This window comes from Ambystoma mexicanum, chromosome 9 (assembly GCF_040938575.1).
Source record: "Ambystoma mexicanum isolate Mex_15411 chromosome 9, UKY_AmexF1_1, whole genome shotgun sequence".
NCBI lineage: Eukaryota > Metazoa > Chordata > Amphibia > Caudata > Ambystomatidae > Ambystoma > Ambystoma mexicanum.
Genome location: NC_090931.1, coordinates 607,929,584 through 607,954,361, shown reverse-complemented (window position 1 = coordinate 607,954,361; position 24,778 = coordinate 607,929,584). Strand labels below are relative to the sequence as shown.

The following is a 24,778-nucleotide window of genomic DNA, read 5'->3' as shown; positions in this document are numbered from 1 at the left end:
GTAAGTAACTTGTTCCTTCTCCAGCATGAGGTCTGGCATGGATTCACATGCTCATGAATAAAAGAATAAATAGCAGTATACACATGCACAACCACGGGAGGTGGCAAAGGCTCAACATTAAGCATTGCATACCAACTCAACATTAAGCAATTCTTACCTCCTCACCAGGCTCACCTTAGGCAAACAGGTTGCGCAGTACTGCTTGGCTGATCCTGGACTCCTCCCTGGAGTCCCGATCGACGCAGTAGAATCTTGCGAAGGTGTGCGTCGACCTCCACGTAGCAGCCCTGCAGATGTCCAACAGGGGCACACCAGACAGGAACGCCGTGGTAGCAGCGATCGATCTGGTCGAATGGGCTCTCGGACGGCCAGGCAGCTGTCGGTTTGCCAACCGGTGACAGTGCATGATGCAGCCGGAGAGCCATCTGGAAATGGAAGTCTTCGAGAGAGCCTTCCCTTGATTCACAGACCCAAAGTTCACAAACAGTTGTGACGTCTTCCGAAAACTCTTCGTGCGGTCAGCGTAGAACTTCAGCGCTCTAGCTACATCCAGCGAGTGCAAAGTCCTCTCGGCCGGCGTCGAAGGCGACGGGAAGAAAACTGGTAACACCAAGGACACGTTGGGGTGGAAGTCTGACAGCACCTTGGGCATGAAGGAGGGGTGCGTCCTCAGCACCACCCTCGTGTCATGAAAAGTCAAGTATGGAGGCTTGCAAGATAGGGCCTGGATCTCTCCCACTCGTCGTGCGGAGGTGATGGCCACAAGGAACGCTGTCTTCCATGACAGGAACTTCAAAGGCGCTGAATGCATAGGCTCAAATGGGGCCCCCATGAGCCTGGTTAGCACCACATTAAGCTCCCACGCCGGGGCAGGAGCCTTCACCGGCGGGAATGATTGGGATTGTCCCTTCATAAATTCCTTCACCAGGCGATGAGACCACAAGGACGTCTGTCCCGTAGTCCTGGTATATCGGGAGATGGCAGCCAGATGTATTTTGATGGAGGGCGTGGGCCAATCCAGCTTTGGCCAGTGACAGTAGGTATGGCAGTACTTGAGGGGCCGTAATCCGCAGAGGGTTAATCTTCTGTGCACAGCACCAGACAGAGAACCTCTTCCATTTATGACCGTAACACTTGAGAGTTGAGGACGCCCTGGCCTTTGCAAGAACCTCTCTGCAATCAGCCGGTATATCGTACCCTCCAAACTCTAGTGCTGCAGGAGCCAGGCCTGCAAGTTCAGCGACTGTGGGTCGTGATGGAGAATGGCACCTCCTTCTCTGGAGAGAAGATCCGCGTCTGCCGGTAGCTTGACTGGTGGGGACGTTGACAAGTCCAGAAGGTCCGGGAACCAGATCTGCCTCGGCCACGCCAGTGCGACAAGGATCTTCCTGCACATGGACTTCTTGAGCTTGTTGATGAGGCGGAGCAGCAACGGCAACGGAGGGAACGCGTATAGAAACAGGCCGTCCCAGGGGAACGAGAAAGCATCACCCATGCTCCTCGGCTGTGGGAACCTGCTGGCGAACCTCTGGCACTTGGAGTTCGTTACCGTCGCGAACAGGTCGATCTGGGGTTTGCCCCATCGTTGGAAGAGCCGATCCACTTGATCCTGGCGCAGTTCCCACTCATGGCATGAGCGCAGCTCCCTGCTGAGTGAGTCGCCGATGGTGTTTTTTATTCCTGCCAAGTGCAAGGGAACCAGAAACATCCCCTGGGCGACGGCCCAGTGCCACAGATCCTGGGCCTACTGGGATAGGGCTGGGGATCTGATGCCGCCTTGCTTCCGTATGTAGAACATTGTGGTGGTGTTGTCAGTGAAGATCCTCACCACCTTGTCCTTGAGGGACGGAAGGAATGACTTGAGAGCCCAGAACACTGCTCGGAGCTCCAGAATGTTGATGTGAAGAAACCTCTCCTCCGGGAGCCAAAGGCCTCTTGCGTGGAGATCTCTGGTGTGGGCCCCCAACCCTCCAGAGAGGCGTCTGTCGTCACCGTCTCCTGAAACGCTGGGGTTTGAATGTCCGTGCCTGTAGTGAGGTGAGCACGGGTGCCCCACCATAGGATCGCCCGACGGAACTCCACGTCGAGAGGGATCCTGTCCTCGAAGCAGCCCCTCGCCTGAAACCAGCGGACGTCGTGGAACTTCTGTAGCGGACGCATCCGAAGTCTGCAAAGGGGTACAAGATAGATGCATGAGGACATCATCCCAAGAAGGGACTTGATGGACCTCACCCTGGCCACGTCCGTGGCTAACAGGCGCCGCACCTTGCCCAGGATGGTCTTGGTCCTCTCCTCTGAAGGGGAGGCCAATTACCCCACTGTATCGAGCTTTGCTTCCAGAAACAGTGCTACTTGCGATGGAACCAGGTGGGATTTGGAGTAGTTGATGGCGAACCCCAGCTCCGTGAGCAACCGGACGGTCCTCGCCGTGTGTTCGACGGCGAGTTCCCTTGTCCTTGCCCAGATTAGCCAGTCGTCCAGTTAGGGGTAGACGTGGATCCCCTGCAGGCGCAGCCGCGCCTCCACTGGTGCCAGGCACTTGGTGAAAACCCTGGGTGCCGATTTTAATCCGAACGGTAGGGCTCTGAATTGGTAGTGGCGTCCCTGAACCACGAACCCGAGGAACTTCCTGTGCCGTTTTAGAATGGGGATGTGGAAGTAAGCATCCTCCAGGTCCAACGACGATAGGAAGTCGTCTTCCTGCAGCTGTCCCAGCACGTGCTGGAGGGTGACCATCCTGAATTTCTGCGCCTTGATATATTTGTTTAACCGACGCAGGTCCAGGATGGGGCGCCAACCGCCTGTCTTCTTTCTGACGAGGAAGTACCTCGAGTACACTCCGGAGCCCCGGAGCCTCTTGGGGACGAGCTCGATGGCACCTTTCTTAAGCATCGCCCTTACCGCCAACAGCAGTTGAGGGACGTGATTCTCCTTCCTGGCCACGGGAGGAATGCGAGGGCACTTCTTTTGGAATTCCAGAGAGTGCCCGTTGGCCAGGGTGTCCAACACCCAACGGTCGGTGGAGATGGACTCCCACACGCTGACAAACTTCGTCAGCCGGCCTCCCACCGGAGTGCTTCGGTGGGGACTGACAACACGGCCGGGTCAGTCTTGCTTGGAGGCGGCCTTGCCACCTTGGCCTGCCTGGCGACGATGGCGGGATCCCCCTTGCTTGCCGCAACCTCTGTAGGCCTCCTGGGAAGAGGAGCGGGCCGCCTGGCGGTAAGTGGAGGAGCCACCGCTGGATCCTTTGTAGGCACCCTGTCTGCCTCCGGAGCTCCGAAAGGGCTGTCGCTGTTGAAGCACCCCTAGGGCCCGGGCCGTCTCAGAGTCGGTCTTGATGGCCTGTAGAGACTCGTCCACCGCCTTACCAAAAAGGTTGTTGCCGTCGAACGGCATGTCCAACACTCTGGTCTAGACGTCCTGGGGAAAGTCTGTCGCCTTGAACCATCCTCGTCGTCGCAGGCAAACTCCATTGCTCAGTTGGCGAAATCCGGTATCGGCAATGTCCGTTGCCACCGTTATGGCGTGATCCGACGCCACCTCGCCTTCCTGCAGAATTTCTAGGGCCTCTGCCCTCTTGTCGTCAGGCAAGAAGTCTAGCAGGGGAGCTATCTTGAACCAGAGCTCCCTATCGTAGCGGGCCACGATCACTAATGCATTGGCCACCTTAATCGTCGTCGCCGCCGACGAGATGACTCGTCGTCCCATGGAGTCCAATTTCTTGCCCTCGCTGTCCGGCGGGGAAGTGGAAGTTGAAGTCGCCGCACCCGCTGCCTTCTTCTTAGCCGCTGCCGAGACGACAGAGTCCGGCGTGGGCTGGGCCCTGAGGCACAAGGGGGCGGCATCGGGGACTCGGTACTTCTTCTCGTATCTGTCCCTCTTGGCGGGTGCCGTGGAAGGGTTCTTGAGGACAGCAAGCCCCTCGTCCCAGATGTCATCGATCAAGGCACCGCGAGGACCGTGTTCCTCTTGGCCTCTCGTTGTTGGTACAGAAACCCTTCCTTTTTTTTTTGTTCTTCAGGGCAGAGCTGGAGGAGCTCGGATGCCCTGGTTATCATGGCGTGGAAAGAGCCAATTTCGTCGGCTGGAGAAGCCCGCGGGGGGGGTGATGACGGGATGTCCGCTGTGTCATTGCCGCTGTCATCGTCCGTCCCCGTCGCTGTATCCGTCACCGTATCTTCTCTAGGGTCCGGCGAGGGGGATGCAGGCTCCGCAGGTCTCACAGGCACGAAGGGCGGCGCGGGGTGGACTCGCCTCCGCTTGTTCGGAGGGCTTCCCGACGGGCCTGGCAATCTCGTCCTTATCTCGGTACATAAGGATTGGATTGCCAACAAAATGGCCGCCGAGCTATCCTGGGGCTTGGGTAATGGCTGCGACGGACGGGATGGCGCTCCACTGGGCCCTCTTCGTCGTCATTGTTATCTTCAATCACGTCAGCAGGGTCCACCTCCTGGGATCGAACCTTCTCAAAACTCTCGTTGAAGCCTATGAACCTCTCGTTGAGGCCTATGGACCTTTCGTTGAGGCCCTTCTCGGTTTCCACCAGCTCCTCCTCAGAGTCTGTAATGGCCACCGCCCCCCCCCCCTCTTTTTCCACCGGGGAGTTGACGGGGGTCTTAACGATGGGCTGGAAAGAGGATTCCCTCCGCGGTGGCAGGGATACTCTGGGCCCAGAGGCCGTTTCCACTGGCCTAGTCTCAGCCGGCTTCGCCAGGGTCACAGCGACCACTTCGATAGAGGCCTTTGCCGGCTGGATCAAAGCCCCCACCACCTTAGGTGCATCCTGGGCCTTCGCCTTGGGGGGAGGGTCAGCGCCTCGCTCCCCCTTCGAGATCGACCGGGTCCGCTCCAGCAGCTTACCAGGGTTCTCGGGCTTCCTCTTCCCCGAACCAGAGCGCTGGCTCGTGGTCGAACGTGCCGGGGAAGTAGCGCCCTGCCTGGCCGCCCGAAGAGCCCGATCTTTCGACGCTCCCAGTGCCCGCGGACTCGCGGTGCTTGGCCTTCTGTTGGGCCCCCGTCGCCGGGGTGCCCTTACAGGACTTAAAGCCCGCTCAGACTTTTTCTTCGCCTTCTCACCTGCTGTACCCTTCTCCAGCCAGGCGGTGAGGCGGGAACGACGATCCTGTTTGGTCCGTTCCGAAAGGTTAGTACAGAACGCACAGTCCTTCTCCACGTGCGTCTTGTCCTCATGAAGGCAGTAGAGACATTGCAAATGCTCGTCTTCCTTGAAAACGTTTTGCAATCCGCATCCAGGGCAGCACCTGAACAGCTTGGATCCGGGCGTCGAGCTTCTCTTGTCCTGGGCCATGTCCGTTGAGGTAGGCCGCAGATCTTCCGGAATCCTCCAAGAAGTGTAAACTCAACGAAAACTTCACCCTTGAGGGGCGTAGAACAATTCCGAAACAGGGTCCCCGTTGTCGGAAGTAGAAACGGTGGAGCTTGAGGCTCGATTAAACTGAAAAAATGAGAAAATCTCCTGAAAAGCGTGAAAACGCAGCAAAAAACTTGAGAGCTAAAGCACGAGGACTCCCAAAACTTGAGCGTGCGGTAAAAATCTGAGGATGGGTGCCAGAGGCGGGGCTTAGGGAGAGGGCAGTCATTGGCTGGGGGCAGTATGACCCAGAGATCAGTGATTGGTTAATACTAAGAAAGACAGATCAAAAACGAAACTGATACTGATTTTTTCTTTACCGAGGATTCCCAGCTTGACGACGGGGAATATTCATGAGCATGTGAATCCATGCCAGACCCCATGCTGGAGAATAGTTGCCAAGCACCTCTATCCAATCATCGGCTCAATATAATCTCCTCCTGAAAACACGCGAGAAGAAAGTCTGAGCCTGAAATCAGACAAGAAATAGCTAACAGTACACTGCCAGCCATCTTGGAACAGCCTCAAGGAACTGATGACAGCAGACACATTGCAGTGTAAAGACAAAACATCTTTTACAGTCTAAAATAATCCACAAGTCATCCTCGAGGTACAACACCCACAGTCATAGACACCACCCATAACTCCATGCACCAGAAAGGAACGCACGGCAATGGATCTATGTACCACAGTGCCAGTCTCAATGCCATAAGGTGTCTTGCTGATACCAGCGCCATGCACATATCAACATCCTGCATTACCATGGTGGCCCCAACACCTCTGCCAGTCACTGAAGGCTTGTGTTGCCACGCTGACCCAGAAAAGGCCATCATGACAATATTCCGAATGAAGGCCATTCCTTTGACCACTGCATTTATTTGTAGGGGAGAGGTCAGCTTGGAATTAAATAGGATGCCCAGGCTTTTCCAATGGACTGACTGTATCATGTACATTTATAAGATGCGTTTTAGGTCTGTTTAGACCCAGATAGTTCTCATTCATCAAGATGTACATGTGTTTCAGGCAGTCTGAGTCCGAGGACTGCAAGACTTGTCCGTGGCCTCAAGCCCTGGGATCGTATCTCTCCAGCTCTGAAATCCCTTCATTGGCTCCCAGTAGATGCAAGGATTAAATTGAAAACCCACTGCATTGTCCACAAGGCTTTCAGGGGCCTGGGTCCAAAATACCTTCAACCATCTCTCCGTAAATACCTCCCTTCTCGAGCCCTTCGCTCCTTTACTTCTAATTCCCTCAGGGTCGAGCCGGGGGCAGATCTCTGTCTCCGGCTGGGACCTCCCTTTGGAACAGCCTCCCGACCACCCCGAAACTTAAGGAGAACCATCAACGGGTCCGGAAGCACCTCAGGACCTTCCTCTCCGCTTCCGCCTTTTCCCCCTCTTCTCCCCTGCTGATCTGTTCCCCACTCTTGGCACTGTGCACCTGGCCACCGTCTGTCCTCCGGGCCCAGGCACCTGCGTACCCTGCCTCCCCCTCCTGCGCTGCCTCTGGGCCACCCCTGGCCCTGGAATCTGTATCTGTACCCATACAATCCCCCACTCTTCTTCTAGACTTATCAGATATTCCCCATCTGACTAATCATGCACTTAACACTTGTCTGGCTGCACTACCCTTTTCACTGCGTTTATTTATGTATTTATTCCACTTATTATTCATTCTGTTCTCTCCTCTGTTCCACACTTTCTACCTCTCCCCTTCCCTGCACTCTCCCCCTTGCCCCCCTTCTTTGTTCCCCCTTTACCCTGCACTTGCGCATTCTTAATGTCACTGGGCCTAGTAAGATCGTATTTTTTATTCTCCCCTGTTCCCCTCCCTTTGCTTGGTCACGCTCTGAAACACTTATGTATGAGCGCGATCTAAATTAAATATATCATATATCAAATATCAAATATCTGAGATGGAGGAAGATCTATGTGGCATCCTCCTACCTCTGGAACATTAGGTGGCATTGCTCAAGGACCTGTCTCTCAGTGACGATTCCTGTGGGACCTCCAGATAGCCTTTCCTAAGAGGAGAGCGAGGGACCCCTCTCCCTTCCTCCAGGGCTGCGAGGAGGGCTTTCCTAATATCCACTAGCACAGGTTACATCACCCCCTGAGGGACTTAATCTGGACTGGCCATGATGGAGTAAATTAAGATATTCCACTTGCCCCAGCAGCTGTTGGACAGGATCTTACTACAGGGGGGAATGTTGGAGACTGTGGTGCAATTAGGATTTGATGGCAGGTGGGCCGGGACTGCATGCAGGTGGGCATAGGGCAAGGCTCGCTGTAAACTAAGGGAGGTACATTTGTATATCCTCCAGTTGATATTGACTGCTACTGCAAACCTTTAATAACACGTTACAAGACTGACCTTAACCAATGTCCCTTTACATTATGTTCTTTTGTCTTTCAAAGATAATATTTCTTATTATGACCATTTTACAGCCAAATATTGCTCACTCTCTGCCATCAGCTGTTGGTCACTTCTCCCCCATCCACGACCAACCATCACTTTTTCTCCTTACACTCCTTCCCGATTACCTCGGGTCTTTTCACGATGAGCGGCTTGTTTTTTTTCAGATATGATATGGCATTTATAACGCACCTATACACAAATGTTTCAAGGCGCGACGAGGCAAGGGAGGGGGAACAGGGGGAAGACAGAGACAACGATCTTATTAGGCCTGGCGACATTGAGATCGCGCAAGTGCAGGGCTAGGAGGAAAGGGAAAGTGTGGGGTGCAGGGGGTGGGGGCAGTGCAGTACATAGGATCAACAGTACAAAATAAATAGAATAAATAAAACAATAGGTAAAAGTGCGGCCAGCTTGTGACAAGTGCAGGGGTAAGTGCAGACATCAAGTGTCAGGAGCTGGTGGGGACTGTAGGGATACAGAAACAGCCCCAAAGTGCAGGAGTTGCCTGGGAGGCAGTGCAGGTGGGCAGCTGGCGGGGGAGAGGACCTGGGCCCGAGATCAGAGGGTAGCCAGGTGACCAGCGCTTGCTACCTCAGTTTTCTTCCTTGACAGCGCTGTAAATAACTATTACCAAATTCAATGGTATCAAAGAGAATGGCAAGCATGAAAGAGTGAGTCGACCCTTCAGGAGCTAAACATCGAGGTTCACGCTGCACACAGATCCCAGAGATCTGCATCGAATGCATTGGTTGGACACACTGCTCAAATTGGTTGAACACACTAAAATTGTCAGTACTCATTTTGTTTTCTTCTGCCACACAGACATCATTTGAATGCTAACTTTCTACTTAAGGTAGGCCTTCCTGAAGCCCTTGAAGGGTGACAATGCTTGCAAGCCACTGCCAACCTTTCCTAACTAATGTCACTTGTTCATTTACACACTTGTTCCTCAACAACATGCAGAGACAGAGGATTGGTGCTGTGTTCTGCAACTCTTATTTTACTCCCGTAATTTGCATTCCTAAGATTATTTGCATTCCTAAGAGTATTTGGAGTTTTATTTTTCCCACCATGAATTCAAGAATACAAGTGCAATAATGCAAAACCAGTACAGGAGTGCGAAATCATTCAAGCCTATAAGTTCTCCTTTTTGGTTGTACGACTGTACTTAATAGAAAGTTCTAATTCTATGCAGTTATGCAACCTGCTTTGGTCCCCATTTGGGACATCCCAAGGGTATGGAGAAAAGGGGATGGGACATAAGAATACTGTGCGATAACCCCACCTGCTTGTAGTCAATCTCTGACATGGAAATGCCCTCGCTGCTGTGTATAATGTGGCAAAATGCGACCCTATACTACCCAATGGGGGTCCGAAATGATGACCCTATGGTAAAGAGACTTGGACTAACCTTTATTGTAGTATGTCAATTCAAAAAAAGTGGGGTTCATCGATCCTGTCATCGATATAAGAAGTACTGTCCTGAAGAAAGCCCAGTCAACATCCATCAGAAACGTTTGAACATACATATTCAGATAAAAAGGCCTGAAATACGTGTAGACAAATAAGACAACTTGAATGACAAGCTGCCTTTTCAGTTCCACTTAGGGGTCCTGTGTACAATAAATTGACCCATTGGTTGTTTCACATGTTTTTTATCCAAATCAAATATGTTAAAACAGGAATAAAAGAACTGTATTTAAAAAAGCGGATGTGTTAGAAATGACCAAACCAGATCACTTACTAACCCTATGACACAGAGGGTTTTTATATGTAATGTTTGTAAATGTTACTGTTGATATGAATGAATTTTGGTATTGAGTCAGTGTTTAATGTATGAATATCCTTATTTGGTTTTGTTTGACTATGTGGAAATATCATGAATACTTTTTTATATATACTTTTATGTAAGAAGAGGTATCTGGACTACATCATGCGCAATTAATATAGCACTGGAAGAGTATCACTGCTAATTGGCATGCAGGCAAGGGAGGGGTAATCAGGTGTCGTGCCTTTGAAAATATTATGTCCGTTCCCCATTTTCAAATGGTTCCCCAAAAACAAAAAATTGGGAAGTACCCATTATCAATGTAAGGCTAATGAACTTAGAACAGACTTAATTAAGAGACACTGGGGGTCATCAGGTGGTGGGCAGAGTGGTAAAAATGTGCCGCATTAACGCTCCGCACAATCCAGAGTTTGGGCTGAAAGTGGGAGGTTTACCGCCAGCTTTTTGCTGGAGGTAAAAACATCCCCTTTCTGCCCATTTTCAGTGCTATTAATGCAGGCTCTCTTACCACCAGCGGTAATAGCACTGAAAAGCCCCATAGAATCCTATGGGCTCAAAATAAATGGGGATTAACAGCACAACTGCAACTCGGGATCTGGCACAAATTGTGCCGGACCGGGTTGCGGTAATGCTAATAGCGTTGGGCGGTGTCCCAGCGCATTTACCTCTGAGATAACGTTCAGCTCATCATAGAGCCCACTATAAAGCCGAGAAAGGGGCCTGGGATCCGAATACTGAGAAACAGAGAGTTGTACATGCGAGAGAACGCCTGGCCAGATACTGAACCAGGCTTAAGTAAGAAACATTACAGAGCTGAAAACGGGTTCTGGAACCCACACACATAACGAGAAGAGAAGACTAGGGTAAGAGAAAGATGGACCAGAGAAAGGTAGATCCTTTGGCATAACGAGAAGAGAAGACCAGGGGTGAAAAGGATGTCCTTTGGCAAAAGACAGAAGAGGAACAAACATGAAGAGAAAGATTATCAAAAGTCAAGAGAAGACCAGGGGAAGAGAAAGAGATCCTTTGGCACAAGTTATCAGAACACCAGAGGAAGGTAGATATGTCTTTTGTCTGAAAGATAGACCACATTGATGCTATTTAGAGAGATTATGGCAAAGGCTTGGGGAAAGGAGGCGCTGTCCCAATCTTGTTGTGGAATTATAAGCAAATCACCTAGGTCTGGGGATGAGAGACGTCCTCCCCATCGGTGTGAAACAATACAGAAAAGCCTATTGGTGACTGGGGGGAGAAGGGTATTCCCTCATTATTCATGAACTACCCAAAAACATCCTGAAGAAGAGTCATCCGGTTGGAGTCTGAGTTTAGCCTACATTATAGATTTATTTTGAAGTGTAGGGGGCGGAAATAGGTTTTGGACATAGGACATTGGACTATTTGTTTTTTGAGGGACATTCTGATGTTATCCTTAGTTTTGTTTGAGGCAGGGAGCCCCCTCTTAGTTATAGGGGCAGGTAGGGTTCTTCCTTATTCTCGGGTAAATAAATGCTTGTGCCAACAAACATGCCACTGTTGTGTCTAGCATCTACTTCTGCACCCTTGCAGTGCCCAGTGTGAACCAAAGGCTGAAAGGGTCAGGATTTTTGTACTTATGGACCAGTCTGCTACACTAGGTTTGGCCTCTGGATCAGCAGAATATCTTGGCAGGGTAAATAGCATCTTTTTTCATATGCACAACCTATGTTTTGAACCTAGGTGTATTTTCACACAACGTATGTTTTGGACCTAGGTGTATTTTTACACAATGTATGTTTTGAACCTAGGTGGATTCTTCCCACAGTCAATGTTTCCCGAGCCCTGGTTCTCTCTAGGCTTGACTATTGCAACTGGGACCCCTGCTCCCTCCATCCTTGGGCTCTCCCCCGGCTCCTTCTTCTGAAGCCAGAAACCTTGGAGTCATTTTTGACTCCTCTTTATCCTTCCTCCCTCACGCGCAGGACATTGCCAAGAAGTCCCACTTCAATTCTCCCATGTCTCACTTTCCCCCAGAAGCTCAATGTTTCCTAAGCCCTGGTTCTTTCTAGGCTTGAGTTTTGCAACAGCCACCTCCTCAATCTACCTTCTTCCACTCTGCAATCCCTCCAGCTAATCCAGAATAGAGCAGCAAGACTTATCTTTGGCCTTAAGCCCAGGGAACGCATCTCTCATGCCCTAAAAAGCCTCCACTGGCTCCTGGTTGCTGCACAGATCAAATTAAAATCCCTCTGCATCATCCACAAGGCTATCTGGTGCCAGGGACCACACTATCTGCAACTCTCCCTTACCAAATAATCTCCTTCTAGACCTCTACGCTCCTCTGGCACCAACTCTTTGTGTGTAGAGCATTTCACTAAACAGTGAGCAGGAGGCCACTCACTTCCCTCAGCTGGATCTCTCCTCTGGAACAGCCTCCCCCTGCATCTTGAGCAGGACCTTCTGAAGTTCTGAAAGACTCCTTTTTTCCTCCTTCTTTCCACCTTCCTCTGCTAATCCCACAGTTGCTGTGGTTGGTGTCTTGGACCCTTCTGCATCCTCTGGGCCTCTGACCATACAGACCCAATCTCCTCATCATCTGTCTTCCCACAGCACTTGCCTCGGCACACCCTCCACACTGGATACTTGCACTTTCCACCCAATGTGGCTCTTGCCCTCATAGCACTTACCTTGCAATTCACCTGTAGTTCACCCCTGAGCACGGACACCACAGCACCTACCCCACTACCCTCTTCGTTCCTGCACTTCCACGTTCTGAATACTCACAAGGCATAGTAGGTTAGGCCTTTCCTTCCCCCTCTGTATTTTTTGTATTTAATTGTACTACTATCCCATTTTCCCTCCCTGTTGCCCTGTGGGCATTTTGAAACATAATTTATTTCCTGTATAAGCGCCTAGAAAACAAACAATAAATAAATAAATCTAGGTCTTTGTCTTCAAACAGTGCATGTTTGACTCTAGGTGCACTGTTAAACAGTGTAGATTGGAACTTACAAATTACAAACTCATAATGTCCCCCGCTGTGCTCTGAAATACCACTAGATTTCCCCTTGCTGTACGCCGAGCTCTTTTTTAAGGGCAGCAAATGTGTTCATTTGGACGCCAGTCAAGAGCTTTCATTGTATAGAATTTGGATGAACGTGATACAAATGTCCAGGAACTCACGAACAACCCTCTAATATTCACTTACTCACCTAAAACACAAAACACACTACACACTGAATGCAGGAATCCCAAATGTAGCTCTAGTCTCCTTCCCGGCCTATTACATTGTGAAACCTCCAGCTGAACAACTTCCAAGCCTACAGTATTTAGACAAACCACTAGCATGGACACAGGCCGCAGGCACGGCCATGCAACCATGCACCGTAGAATACTGCTACGGCTAATCACATCTGGTCTAGCAACACACTTAGCCGTCCAGACTGAAACACCTAATTTACCTCCACCTCTGTCACTAGCATACAGCGACTACCATAGGAAAGGAACTCGTTATAGATGGCACACACCGACTCCATACAATAGCATTCTATTGCAATCCACCAACAGTGTCCACCCACGTGGACTGCTTAGTCGAGCCTAGCCAGACACCTAATTCCTAGACCGGCAAAATCCACACACGCATTTCCTAAACTAAACCCCTTAGAACTTTTCACCACATTGACTACGGTCACCGAGGGTTTTCCTACCAGAAAACGCATTGAGGCCACACAAGTGGTGAAAGAGCGCTATATAAATAACCAAATACAATACAATACATACCTCTACTGCAACAAAACATAAGGACATCACAAATCATAAGGAATTACACTCAATCACCAAAGCTAAGCCAACCACAATAACTGCTCACACATCCACACACCAAGCACAACATTACAACCACCAAACAACGCAAACCAGCACACAGTGACCGTTTTTCCCGAACTGAAGCTACCAACTGCAAATCAAAGCTCTCTTGCACTTTTCCCTCACAACCTCACTAGCAAAGCTCCCCAGCCCTCCTTCCTTTTCCCCCTTCTCGCACACAGCTGTTGCCTGTTTTGCTTGATTCTTCTACCCTGCTCCCCCCTCAACCTCCTCCAGCCTACTTCTGCAGGAGTCCGTCCTGATACATTCTGGTTTCACCATCACCGTCTTGTGGCCATTGCTGGATTTGACTTTTACGGACATCATTCATTCACGGTGCGTCACCCTTTCTCTACTCTCATGCTGGACTTCCTTTGCATCTTGTACTCATGGTGGCCCTGAATCATGCTGTTCTCATCTTCATCTTGTAGCCTGGCTTGCAACATTATGTGTTACTACTGACTTCTGCAATTGTATTCTCTCTCCACTCTTGCTTTTCCACCCTTTTTGATAGCTTACTCTCTGTTCTCTCTCCCTTTCCCTTCTCCCTTTTCCCATCTCCTCTCCTTACTTTCTTCTATGCACTTACTCTATCAGAATTGTCCCTGGACCTAATAGCAACCTTGTCTGTTTCCTCCACCCTCCCATTACTGTTTTTTTCCTCCCCACCCCCACCCCCCTCCAGCACTACCTGAAATGTCGTCAGGCCTAGTATGATAGTCACTTGTTTTGTTCCTCCCCTCCCTTCCTGCACCCCTCTCTCTCACCTTTTGTTTTCTCTGGCTCTACCAGAAATGTCGTCAGGCCTAGTACGGTAGTCGCATGTCTGTTTCCATTTCCTTCCCACTCTCCGCCTCCCTTCTTTATCTATGTCTTAGCTCTTGCACTATCTGAAATGTTGTCAGGCCGAGTACGATAGTTAATTTCACATCCTTACTGTTCATGGCCTGTAAGAATGTCATTGTATTTTCCCTTGTTCACTTCCTTGCCTTGAAGCGCTTTGAAACACATTGTGTATAGGCGCTATATAAATAAACTACCATATCATATCATATCCACCAGAGCGCCAGTGCGCGGTAGAAGTCCAAATAACATAATATATGACAGGGATAGTCATCGTCAGCATCAATGTTTATCCTTGGTTTCTGTTGAAACCGCATCTCCCTTAATGGTCTCCACTGGCTCTGGTACTGGGTAATGCGATTGTCCTCCCCACCTGGGTTCCACACCCTGTAGAGAGGCGCGCTTACCATTTCCAGCCGCTGGAATTTCTCCTCTTCGGTCTCCATGTACCCTTCACGGATGAAGATGACCAGCCTCTCCACCACCGGTGGGGGCGTATCCTCCCCCAGGAAGGTTTCCATCAGTTGCACAAACTGGGGCAAGTTCAGTGAGGTCCCATTGAAGGCACTTGTGACACGCGGGGGCTCCCATGCGTGGATGTCGGTGATGATGGAGCGCAAATCTGAACAGAGATGACAACAGGAGTCAAAATAGGAAATGGTGGAAAAGCACCATGTTTATTTATTTGAATTTATAATGTGTGCAGTGGCTCTAAGGCATCGTGGCACTGCTGCAGAAGATTCTCTTGGATACAGATTACAAAGAATAAAAACTGATAGATAGCATTACAAAGGTACAGAACAATGATACAGTAGGTATGTTCCATGGTTACAGTGGAACACCTTCAAGTACAATCTAGTTGAAGAGCTTTGTTTTCAACACTTTTCTGACCACAGTGAAGGAGGTTTCGTTTCTGAGTTTGAGTGATAGCAGGACTCAAGTCGAGGGTACACGCGGGGGGGCGGAGTACACCCACTTTTTTCACAGGGTGGATTCAGTCCCCCCAAGCTAAAATGAGAAACATTGACTGTCCTCTTTGAATTTATGAATTAAAGCCGACCTCTGGGATCGAAACACAGTTGTCAGGTTTTCAGGCCGGACACTTCACCGCTACATTATATAACCTGATGAAAAATACAAACAACTAAAGGTGAAATGTCCCATTTCGGTAATGCAAATCCCAGGGAAAACATTTGTATTGTTTCTTGGAGTTTAAAATATTCACACCTTTTAACATTTTCAAAAACACTATTAGAATAAAATATCCTCTTTTGGTTTTGTGTGTGTGTTGATTTTATGAAAGGCAAATGCCATTCGTCCCGTGCAATTTGGGTGGTTCCGCAAAGTCAATTTAATTAAATGTGCACATTTCAACTTGATATGCTAATTTCTGGTGATGTCACATCCCATTGTGTTTGTTGATGAGTCCCTCCACTTTAATTTTTAGGACGTGTCCCCTGAGTGGTAGCGAGTTCCAATTTTTGGGTGCTTACACTGCAAAGCTGGCACCACCGGTTTTGGCTCTTTTGAAGGCAGGGACTGAAATTTGGTGTCAGTATTGGGCACGTGTAGGTCTGTTAGCCGTTGCCTGATGAATTTGTTCTGCCAGATAAGAGGGGGCAGACAGAGAGGCATCTGTGTGTGATGGTGAGGGCCTTGAACAGTATGCACTCTTTGATTGGGAGCCAGTGGTGTCTCGTCTAGCCTGAGAGATGAGATGTTAAGCCCTGCTTACCTGGGGTAGGGGAGGGGGCCGGGGAAGCATCACCCATTTACTCGCAAAACCTGCATCTTCTTCAGGAAATATCAAGGCTGGCCTGGATACAGCCTATTATTAAAACCCCGTAAGTGCCATGCTATTATGCAAATCTATGCAAAAGGGACGAGCGTGCGTCCTTGGCGCTTAAAGCAATTTAGCTTGTGTGCCCATTTTAATTCTGTAATGCTGTACACCAGGAAATAGAAAATTAAATCTGCAGGGTTTTTTCTGTGGTGCGTTGTGGGTAACCCCAGCTACGCTGGCAGCAGCAAATCCATTTACCCAGAATGGAGGTATTGCCACCTGCAAACACTCTGGGACCTCTTGTCATGCTACAAATCAGTGCCAGTGTCTGCAAAAGTGGTAAAGAGTTATTTATTGCCATGTTGGCGAATTATTTGTCATTCGGTTGGAGGTGCTTAGCATTTTACGAATCTATGTGATCACTTCACATTTTTTACTGCGCATCCCAAAATGTTGAATTTTAGTTTTTGTTTGACCCCATTTCACTTGATCTATATATGGGGGGAGACCTCCCCCCGTACCTCTACACTTTTTAACTTAACTTTTTAAAAGTCATAATGCAAAATCCTTTACCGCTAAAAATGTCTGTGGTTATGTGACCCAGTGCCCCTGTTCATCCTTACAAATACATTGTGGCTCATCGTGGGAAGTGTAAGGACGTGGCATTTTACACACTGATTATCTTTAAAGCCCCACCAAATGATGAGTTGGGTTTGCATGGTTTATTTAAAAACAAGCGGTACTACAGCTGCCACCATATTCCCAATGTGTCCAGCAGGTCCCCCATTCCATTTCACTAAGTCCTGCTATTCTGTAGGAAGGACCTGCCGGAATCATTGCCTACTATACAGTCTGGCCCCAGTCTTGTAAGATTATGGCTTTATTGATCAGCTGGGCTTGATTGTGTTTGCTGCTCAGGTCTGCAGATCACATGGCAGGGAGTGGATCATGTGGCAGGTGCCCTAGATATGACGTGTCTACAGCTGCCACATAACACCAGATGATCCCTTTGGTACCCACAATGCACCTGGAAGCCCACCGCCATGGATGCAACAGTTCATAGGCCTATTTGCCTGCGGCAAATACAAAACTATTAGGTAGCGGAAAAACGCGATTATTGTTTGCAAAGTAAGATTTGTACCACTAGCTGGCCACCCTACGGTTTCCAGTATTTTCTTCTGACTTGTCAATTATTCATTAGGCCCCTTTTGAAAGTTATTTGACGGAGCGAGACACTTGCCCCTTAAGTGCCAAGGACGAGTATGCTCGTCCTTTTTGCATATACTTGCATAATAGCCTGGCAGTAACGGTTTGGGGTTCAAAGACCAAGTTATAAATGTTCGAGGGAAAAAAAGACCGAAGATTATTTTTTCGAAATAATCTTCAGTCTTTTCTCTTCTGAACATTTCTGACTTGGCCATACCCCCGCCCACACCCACACCCCTGCACCCAACTTACCTTGCCTCTGACTTGCTGGCACCTGCAACGCATGTTCCCTTTCACTTCCGTGATCGGGAACCAGCTCTGCAGGGTCCTTTCCTTTTTTTATTTTTTTTGGGGGGGGACTGCGGGACTACCAAATGTTCTACCCTCCAAAAGTCAAACTTTTGGTAAGCAGAACATTTGGTATTACCTATATTAGAACTTTTAGTTGGGTAGGTCTTTTGGATTCAGTCTTTTTGGACGAAACCAGCAGTAACACAACAGACCTCACACGTGTGTAAAACGAGTGTTTGCTGCTTGGGGGATGCATATGTACATTTCCATAGTCATATCAATTACCTGCATTCTTCTCTTTTTATTTTTAACTACCACATTTCGATCGATCTCGCCCTCCTACCTGAAAACTGTTTAGAGTTCAATCAATTGCTTTGTGTGGTCCCCACAGCTCCCTTTTTATTCCTTAAAACATTTTTACTATTCAATTTTTTCAAAACGACTCCCTCTGATTCCATGCTTTAACTATTATGAAGAAGAGCATAGACTAGTTATGTGAACTTTAACCTAGACTCCATGGCGCCCTCTGGCGGTTAATGAGGGGATGACTGGCCGGTTCCTGTGTCTGCAGATCAGACAGATCAATCCACATAGATATGGAGCTACTAAGGGGCGACTCCACGGGCAAAAGGACAATCTAGTCCCCAACGTTGGTACTAGGCTGTACAATGTTTTCAATGACAAAGGGTTCCAATGAGGAGACATGATAATGAAGTTGTCAAGGGGTGCTAACGCGATCTCACCACCCCGGCAGTGACAAGATAATGCAGCAGGTCCATCCAAAAAACATTCAACCTGTAGCTGCGACAGAGGTCAAAGCTTTCACCATGTAGACCTACTGTAATCCCATCCTCCAAAATGCTGGCCAAATTGGTTTTGTACCTTGTACTTCCAAAAAAGAACTTAAGAAGCTATGCCGTTACACTGACCTGATTCTTGCAGGGGCACATCTAGTGGGTTAGCTGCCGGTTATGGAACCAGGGGGAAACTAAACTAGAGTCCTAATCCAAGCTCCTGCTGTTGGTCAAATTGTGTGATGTTGGGCATTTGGTCGCTGTAATGGTGTCCTATTGTCTTGCAAACACAGGAACACTTAAAGGCTTAATTATGAGTACAGGGATAATGGTAAAAAGTGGTATTTTAAATACCTCCTATTTTTAAAATGTCACCTCACCTAACTGAGGGTAGGAATCATCTCATAATAATGGAATGGGGGGTAAATACCACCACATTTTCCCAAGAATTACTTTCTATTTACCCCACACCATAGATATCCTATGTGATCCCAACTAGGTGTTTTTAAAATACCACATGTCCTTACTGTTACCGCCATACCCATAAGGATGCCCGTATAGGTCAAGGTTAGATGGAATAAAACAGCAACAACCATTTTTGGTGCCAACCCACAGCTACCTGTGTATTTTGAGGCTGCCACGCTCCATTCATCTTGACTCTTGTCCCCGTAGGACCCATACTTGAGGGCCAGGTCGGTGGTCAGGAGGTCACCTGCAACAGACAGAAGAGGCAGCATGTCAGAGACAGCAGAGCACATAAGTGGGAAGGAGCAGCCCTACAGCCACCGGGGAGCCCAACATACCTGACCACGGTATGCCATCGACGTACCGAAGCTGGTCTGCCACATCCTCTTCTCCTACAATAAGTACATAGTTGTAGAGTTAGTATAGTCAATTGTTAGCAACTTTTAATTAGAAACAAGTTCCATTAGGGACGTCATTTAGGGGTGGCCAGGGATTGCACCTGCGACCCATGTGGTCTGTCTTGATACCCCTAAAGGCAAATAAAATAATTTAAAAAAACAAAACGTCTTTATTTTTTTTTAATTAAATTGAAGCTCCTGGGCTGTACCAGCAGCATGTGGCTCTTTGTTTTTGGAGTGGGCGGTTTTCTGATAGCTATAGTCATTAAGATAGCTCAGTGGGTTGAGAGCTCGCTGCTGCAATATGTGTGTGATCTGCAGGTTCGACTCCCGGCAAGGTCAACACAGCCTTTCATCCTGCTGAGGTTGATAAATGAGTACCAACACAGGTCGGGTAATATTGTATTTATATTTGATATATATGAAGCGCTTAAGCCTAAGTGCTTTAGAATAACACATCATTATTGTTTGGCCTTGGACGTCTGCTTGCAATCACAGTAATTTGGTAATATGGGCCTATACGCGCTGATATTAATGATACATATGGTGATCCATTCTTGTATAAATGTATATCACTTTACAGTGATAATGTAACCATATTTTTCATAGTGTACTTAGAAACAATGATATGTGATGCCACTTCCTGTTTGGTCAAGGGGTGAAAGGTCGTGTTCCATCGCTTCCTGTGATGTCACTTTGGGGTGGGGCCAAATGACATCACTCATCACTTCCCGTGATGTCATCAGAGGTCAAGGGTCGTGTGCTGTCACTTCCACTACACCAGGCATTTTGGTGAAATGACGTCACTGAGTTCCATCATGATTAACTTTCTTTAAATTCCACCACCTTGCTATTTACAAACAGGGATCCTACCTTTGAGTGCCTTTACCAATCTTGGTCCCAAGAAGAACATAAAATATAGCTGAATGTCCCCAAATGTCATGACCGGGACAGTGTCTCATCGCTGCTTACTGATAGCACTTACAAGTACTTGGCACTCAACTCTGGCACGCTAAGCCAAGGAACGAGTGCACGCCAGGATGGTCTTCAAAATACTGATGGAAGGCATATTTCTAGGGAGCAAAAGCATAGCACTTCTCTTTGGACTAGCCCTCTCCTCTGACAATCACACCCATTTAGTTTTTGCTTGCAGTGGGCCATAAGTGTCACAAGAAGAAAACTACTGAGTAAGTGGGAACTGCATTTTTCTCTTCTCTGAAATCACCCGCTAGACGCTTCACATTTTCAAGGCGTTCTTTTTAGTGCGCCTATCCACAGTCGCACACGCGCAACTGCTGCCAAGCATAGGCGGGTTAGCCCATCAGTAACATGGTAGAGATCCTAACAGGTCTGTGCCTCTGACAGCCTGAGAGGTGCTGTAGAGCAGACACGTGACAGCAGGGGGACGGGAGAGGTTAACTGCTAAGTGGCGTCCCCTGTGTCACAGTTTACTGCTGTGGGTGTTCGTTCCTCTCCGGCACCCTCGTGAGCCCCTCCCCACACACAGACTCACAAAGCACACATGCATATGGTTCGGACTCCCCGGTTGCTCTGTCACGGCCAGGAACGCCCCCTTTATTTATAGCACACGCAGCGGAGTGCAACGTCACTCTGCCGCGTGTGCACGCCCTTAAAGGGCAATTACCACACAGACCACATGCACTGAGGACATAGTGTACTGCTGAACATATGAATCCGCTTATAGGTAAAGCACTGTCAAGCTATTCAGAATATTCATGACAGTCAAAGTTCCCAGTAATCTCTACAAAACGCACAATTCGACATAGACCTGCTAATGCCGGACTTGAAAATGAACTCCTCTTTTCCAGTGTTACAACTGATAAGCCTTCAGGCTGGTCAGTTTCACATTCTTGTTTATGTAATGCTGGGAAGCAGAGGCCAGCCGGTCCATAGCTCTCCCCTTTCTGCAGCTTGGCCAGACACCAGCCTTGCTTGCACCCCAGACTTACCTGGCCCCTAAAATGGTTGCCCGCTCGATCTAGAGCTCAGTTCTCACTCCAGTCTGAGCTCTGTCCAGAGGTCAGCCCATCCCTACCATCCAGCAAAACCCAGTTCAAACTCCCACCTTTTCAGCCTAGCACCGAGCCCCCGACACCACCTGTGAAGTGCCCAGCCCAAAATGGAGCCCATGTCTAATGGGAGAATGTGAAATACCCTATATTTTGATCTCATACGTGATGACATTTGAAATGAATAATTTACCATACACTTTACTGTTTTAAATCCTTGCATAGATTATAATTGCTGTGATTTCTACTACAAGTACCAGATGATGTGTTGACCTTCCTTGACTGGCATTACTAAAATGGATATTGGGCCTACCAACCAACTCTGGTCTGTGATGATGTGTTTTAGCCTGCCATTACTGCTTCCATTGCATAGGCCTCCTTAAACAGCAGAATGCATTAAAACAAGTCAAAATATTTCTGATGGAAAAATAGGCAAGGAATGCAAATGAAAAAAAACCTTTCTGTTTGTAAAGGAAACATTGTAGGTTGCGAGTGTGGGTGTTGTGGTGTCCAACAACCAGTGGCAAGTATTTGGGACTAAATAAGGTCACAGGCAATTTTTTCTGGTTTCGCATGAGTACTCGGATGCACGCTGACAGCTCCGACCCATTGATGGCTTGTGAAATGGCGACTTGAAGACCCTCATCAGCCCCATGTGTCGCAGTGAGCGGCAGTCCTGATTCTGAATGCGGCTCAAGCCCTGGGGTAGGACACCCGCCCCTTCTGAATTCCTTGTGCTGAGGAGAGCCGGGGAGACAGTGGAATTGCCTATTCGCTTCTATGACATCACGCCAGTGGAATGTGGCTTTAATATGGTGTTAATCCCCCATTCCAAGGGCTGGAACAGGGATAAAGGCCTGGGAGCGCAAGTAATCGGCCCGAGCGAAGCAAGCGCGGATAACGCGGTCACCGGGTCGTTACCCCCCCATTCCAGCCCTTGGAACGGGGGATTAAGGCTATTTGCACCTCCGATTGCCAAAGCAGTAACTCGGGGTGCTAAAAAAAGAGAAGTATGTTCTTTCATACAATGGGATGCGCGTGGCATTCTGTTGTACAAACGAAAATACTTTTCCAAGATGGCTGCCATTGAAAGGGAAGCAGGGCTCTGTGCGGAGCCCCTCTTCCCTTTCCATGGCAGCCTGCTGGAGAAGAGAGGAAGGAGCGGCGGCGGTGGGGAGTGCCACTGTCGCAGAAATACAGTATGTGGGCGGTGGGAGGGGGAGAAAAACAACAACAAAAAACGGGATGATGGGTGGGGTGAAGATGGCAGCAGTGGGAGCTGGCCGTCCAGTGGGCTGGAAGGCGGGCTTTCACCGGCAGTTCAAGCCAGCGTTCCTACTCACCTGATGGGCTGGCTCCCCCGCCAGGGCGCTAATATTTCATGGGTATAACACCAGAATATGGAATACAGTATCTGGTCATTGCCATCACTTCTAAAGCCTTCTAATGAAATCCACGCACAGCATATATAATTATATAGATGGGTAGCTATCAACTAGATGGATATATTCCATTGTGGAGCTGCACCAAAACTCTAGTGGCAGGAGAACCATGAGAAGAAATAAACCCATAGTGGAAAGCTCCCCATCTGAACATTTATGTTGTGTTTGCCCACCAACACCACCTCCCTTTTCCACCCCCCTGCAATGTCCCCATTGACCAGTTTTGCAGGTGAGGAGAGAGGGAGCTTTTGTGAATTATATAAACACCAAGTCTAGTAACTACACCCCTCCCCAAAAAAAAGGTGTACCTAGATTCCTGCCACCCTTCTGCACTTCCTAGTTTTAGGGTCAGGGGTGGACTGGAAACCAAAAAGAGGCCCTGAAGGTAATGTTCAAGGTGGCCCCATATTACACATTTTCAGCAATCCCAACCCTTGTCCTATGAGAAAATGTAAAAGTAAAATAGGTAACCACACAAAAGAGGCCCAGGGTGCAGAGGCCTACCGGTAAATCTCCAGAGTTCCCTATAGGCCAGTCCACCCCTGGTTAGGGTATCACCAACCCCTCAAAGAAGACAAAGTGTACCTGCTGTCCTGCCACTCTCCCTCACCTTCAGCTCCCCCTCCCCCAGGGTTCGGCTCGCTAACAGTGCCTGAACCACGAGTAGGACAGTTCGCGACACCCATGCTCTCAAAGGCAGAGCGGCATTTGGTATCGCCGGGGGGGCGTTGCTCTCATAAACTCAGAGGATTGAGGCAACTGGGTGTCTGGGGTGTTTAGATTTCTCTACTTCCCTTGAGCCTTGAGAGGGAGGTGGGGAAATGCTTTATCCCCATGCTATGATGGCATGACAGTTACTTATGGAATCCATAAACACCAGCCGCTCCGTCAGAGCAGGGTGATGTGGCATTTCGAAAATAAAATAGTTGCTTATGGATTTCAACAGAAGCTGAACAAAACAGAATGAATGCGCATAGCTCTCAACCCTTTGTCTTGCAAAGGCGGGTGAAATCACCCGATTTTGTTTCTGGTAGGTGAGACGCCCATTGGAATGAATGGGCGTGCAGGAGGCTTGGCGGATGAGTCGGCCTTTTGCAAGGCGGGTGACAGCAGCCAAAAGCGGGTGAGTTGAGAGCTATGGAATGCGCATGGAAAATCAGTCAGTCACTTCACCTGCTCTTACCTGTCACTCCTTCAGAAGACTGTTAACTTTCAAATTCAAAATAAAGTTCACCGCAATTGGGGCAGTGAAAACAACTCTGGCTTAGGTGCTAAAGGAAAGGACCCTCTGTCCAATGCTTAACATAACCAAGCATAAGAGTCCGAGGAAGGGGTGTAGGGTTGCCCTGGTGGCGACACCTGGTGGATCTGTGTGTGTGTGCATTTCTCTGTGAACGGTAAGCTACACCATCAGTGGAATGGGGCCACCTGCCGAAATGCCCGCCACAAATCCTTATGATGGGGCAATGGTGAGCCACAAGAGCTGAGCAGCTCTCCCTCATCAATCACTGCTGCTAGGCTCAGTGGGTTCAGTGCCATCTGCAGAGATCTCAGCGTAACCTAAATGTTACCGGTTCAAATCCTGTTTTTTTGCTTTCCACCCCTTCATAATCAATAACATGAGTACCACTGAGTTGGGCAATGTTAAGACCAATTATTAAAGCATCGTCACATAGTTCAGTTCATGGTGTGTTATTTATAAATGCGTAATATTATGATAATGATGTGTTATTTATATAGCGCCTTAATCCAAAGTGCTTTACTGAGCACATATTTACATAAAATATCACCCAACCGAAATTGGTACTCATTTATCGACCTCGGAAGGATGAAAGGCTGAATTGGCCTTGCCAGGATTTGAATCTGTGACCTGTAGATCACGCTCAGATCACAGCAGCGAGCGCTCAACCCGCTGAGCTATCTTACCGGCTTATATTGCTATATGTAGGCTACCAACACTGCTGATGTATGATATGATATTTTATTTGTATCACACCCATAGACAAGTGTTTCGGGGTGCAACGGGGCAAGGGAGGAACAAAACAATGATCTCACTAGACCCATTGACCTTGAGAACGTGCAAGTGCATGGGAGAGGGAGGAGGG

The 24,778-nt window shown here is 48.6% G+C and overlaps 1 protein-coding gene across 2 annotated transcripts in view; it reads right to left on the bottom strand.

Annotated features, from left to right (window-relative positions):
• Positions 1–24,778, bottom strand: part of EFCAB5 (EF-hand calcium binding domain 5) — a 361,217-nt gene that overhangs the window by 185,670 nt on the left and 150,769 nt on the right. For both annotated transcript variants that reach the window (XM_069615250.1, XM_069615251.1), the window contains exons 9-11: positions 19,142–19,195; positions 18,958–19,050; positions 14,672–14,886 (exon numbers count right to left, since the gene is read on the bottom strand). In XM_069615250.1, the coding sequence (XP_069471351.1) occupies positions 14,672–14,886; positions 18,958–19,050; positions 19,142–19,195 (362 nt within the window). The remainder of the gene's footprint in view (positions 1–14,671; positions 14,887–18,957; positions 19,051–19,141; positions 19,196–24,778) is intronic.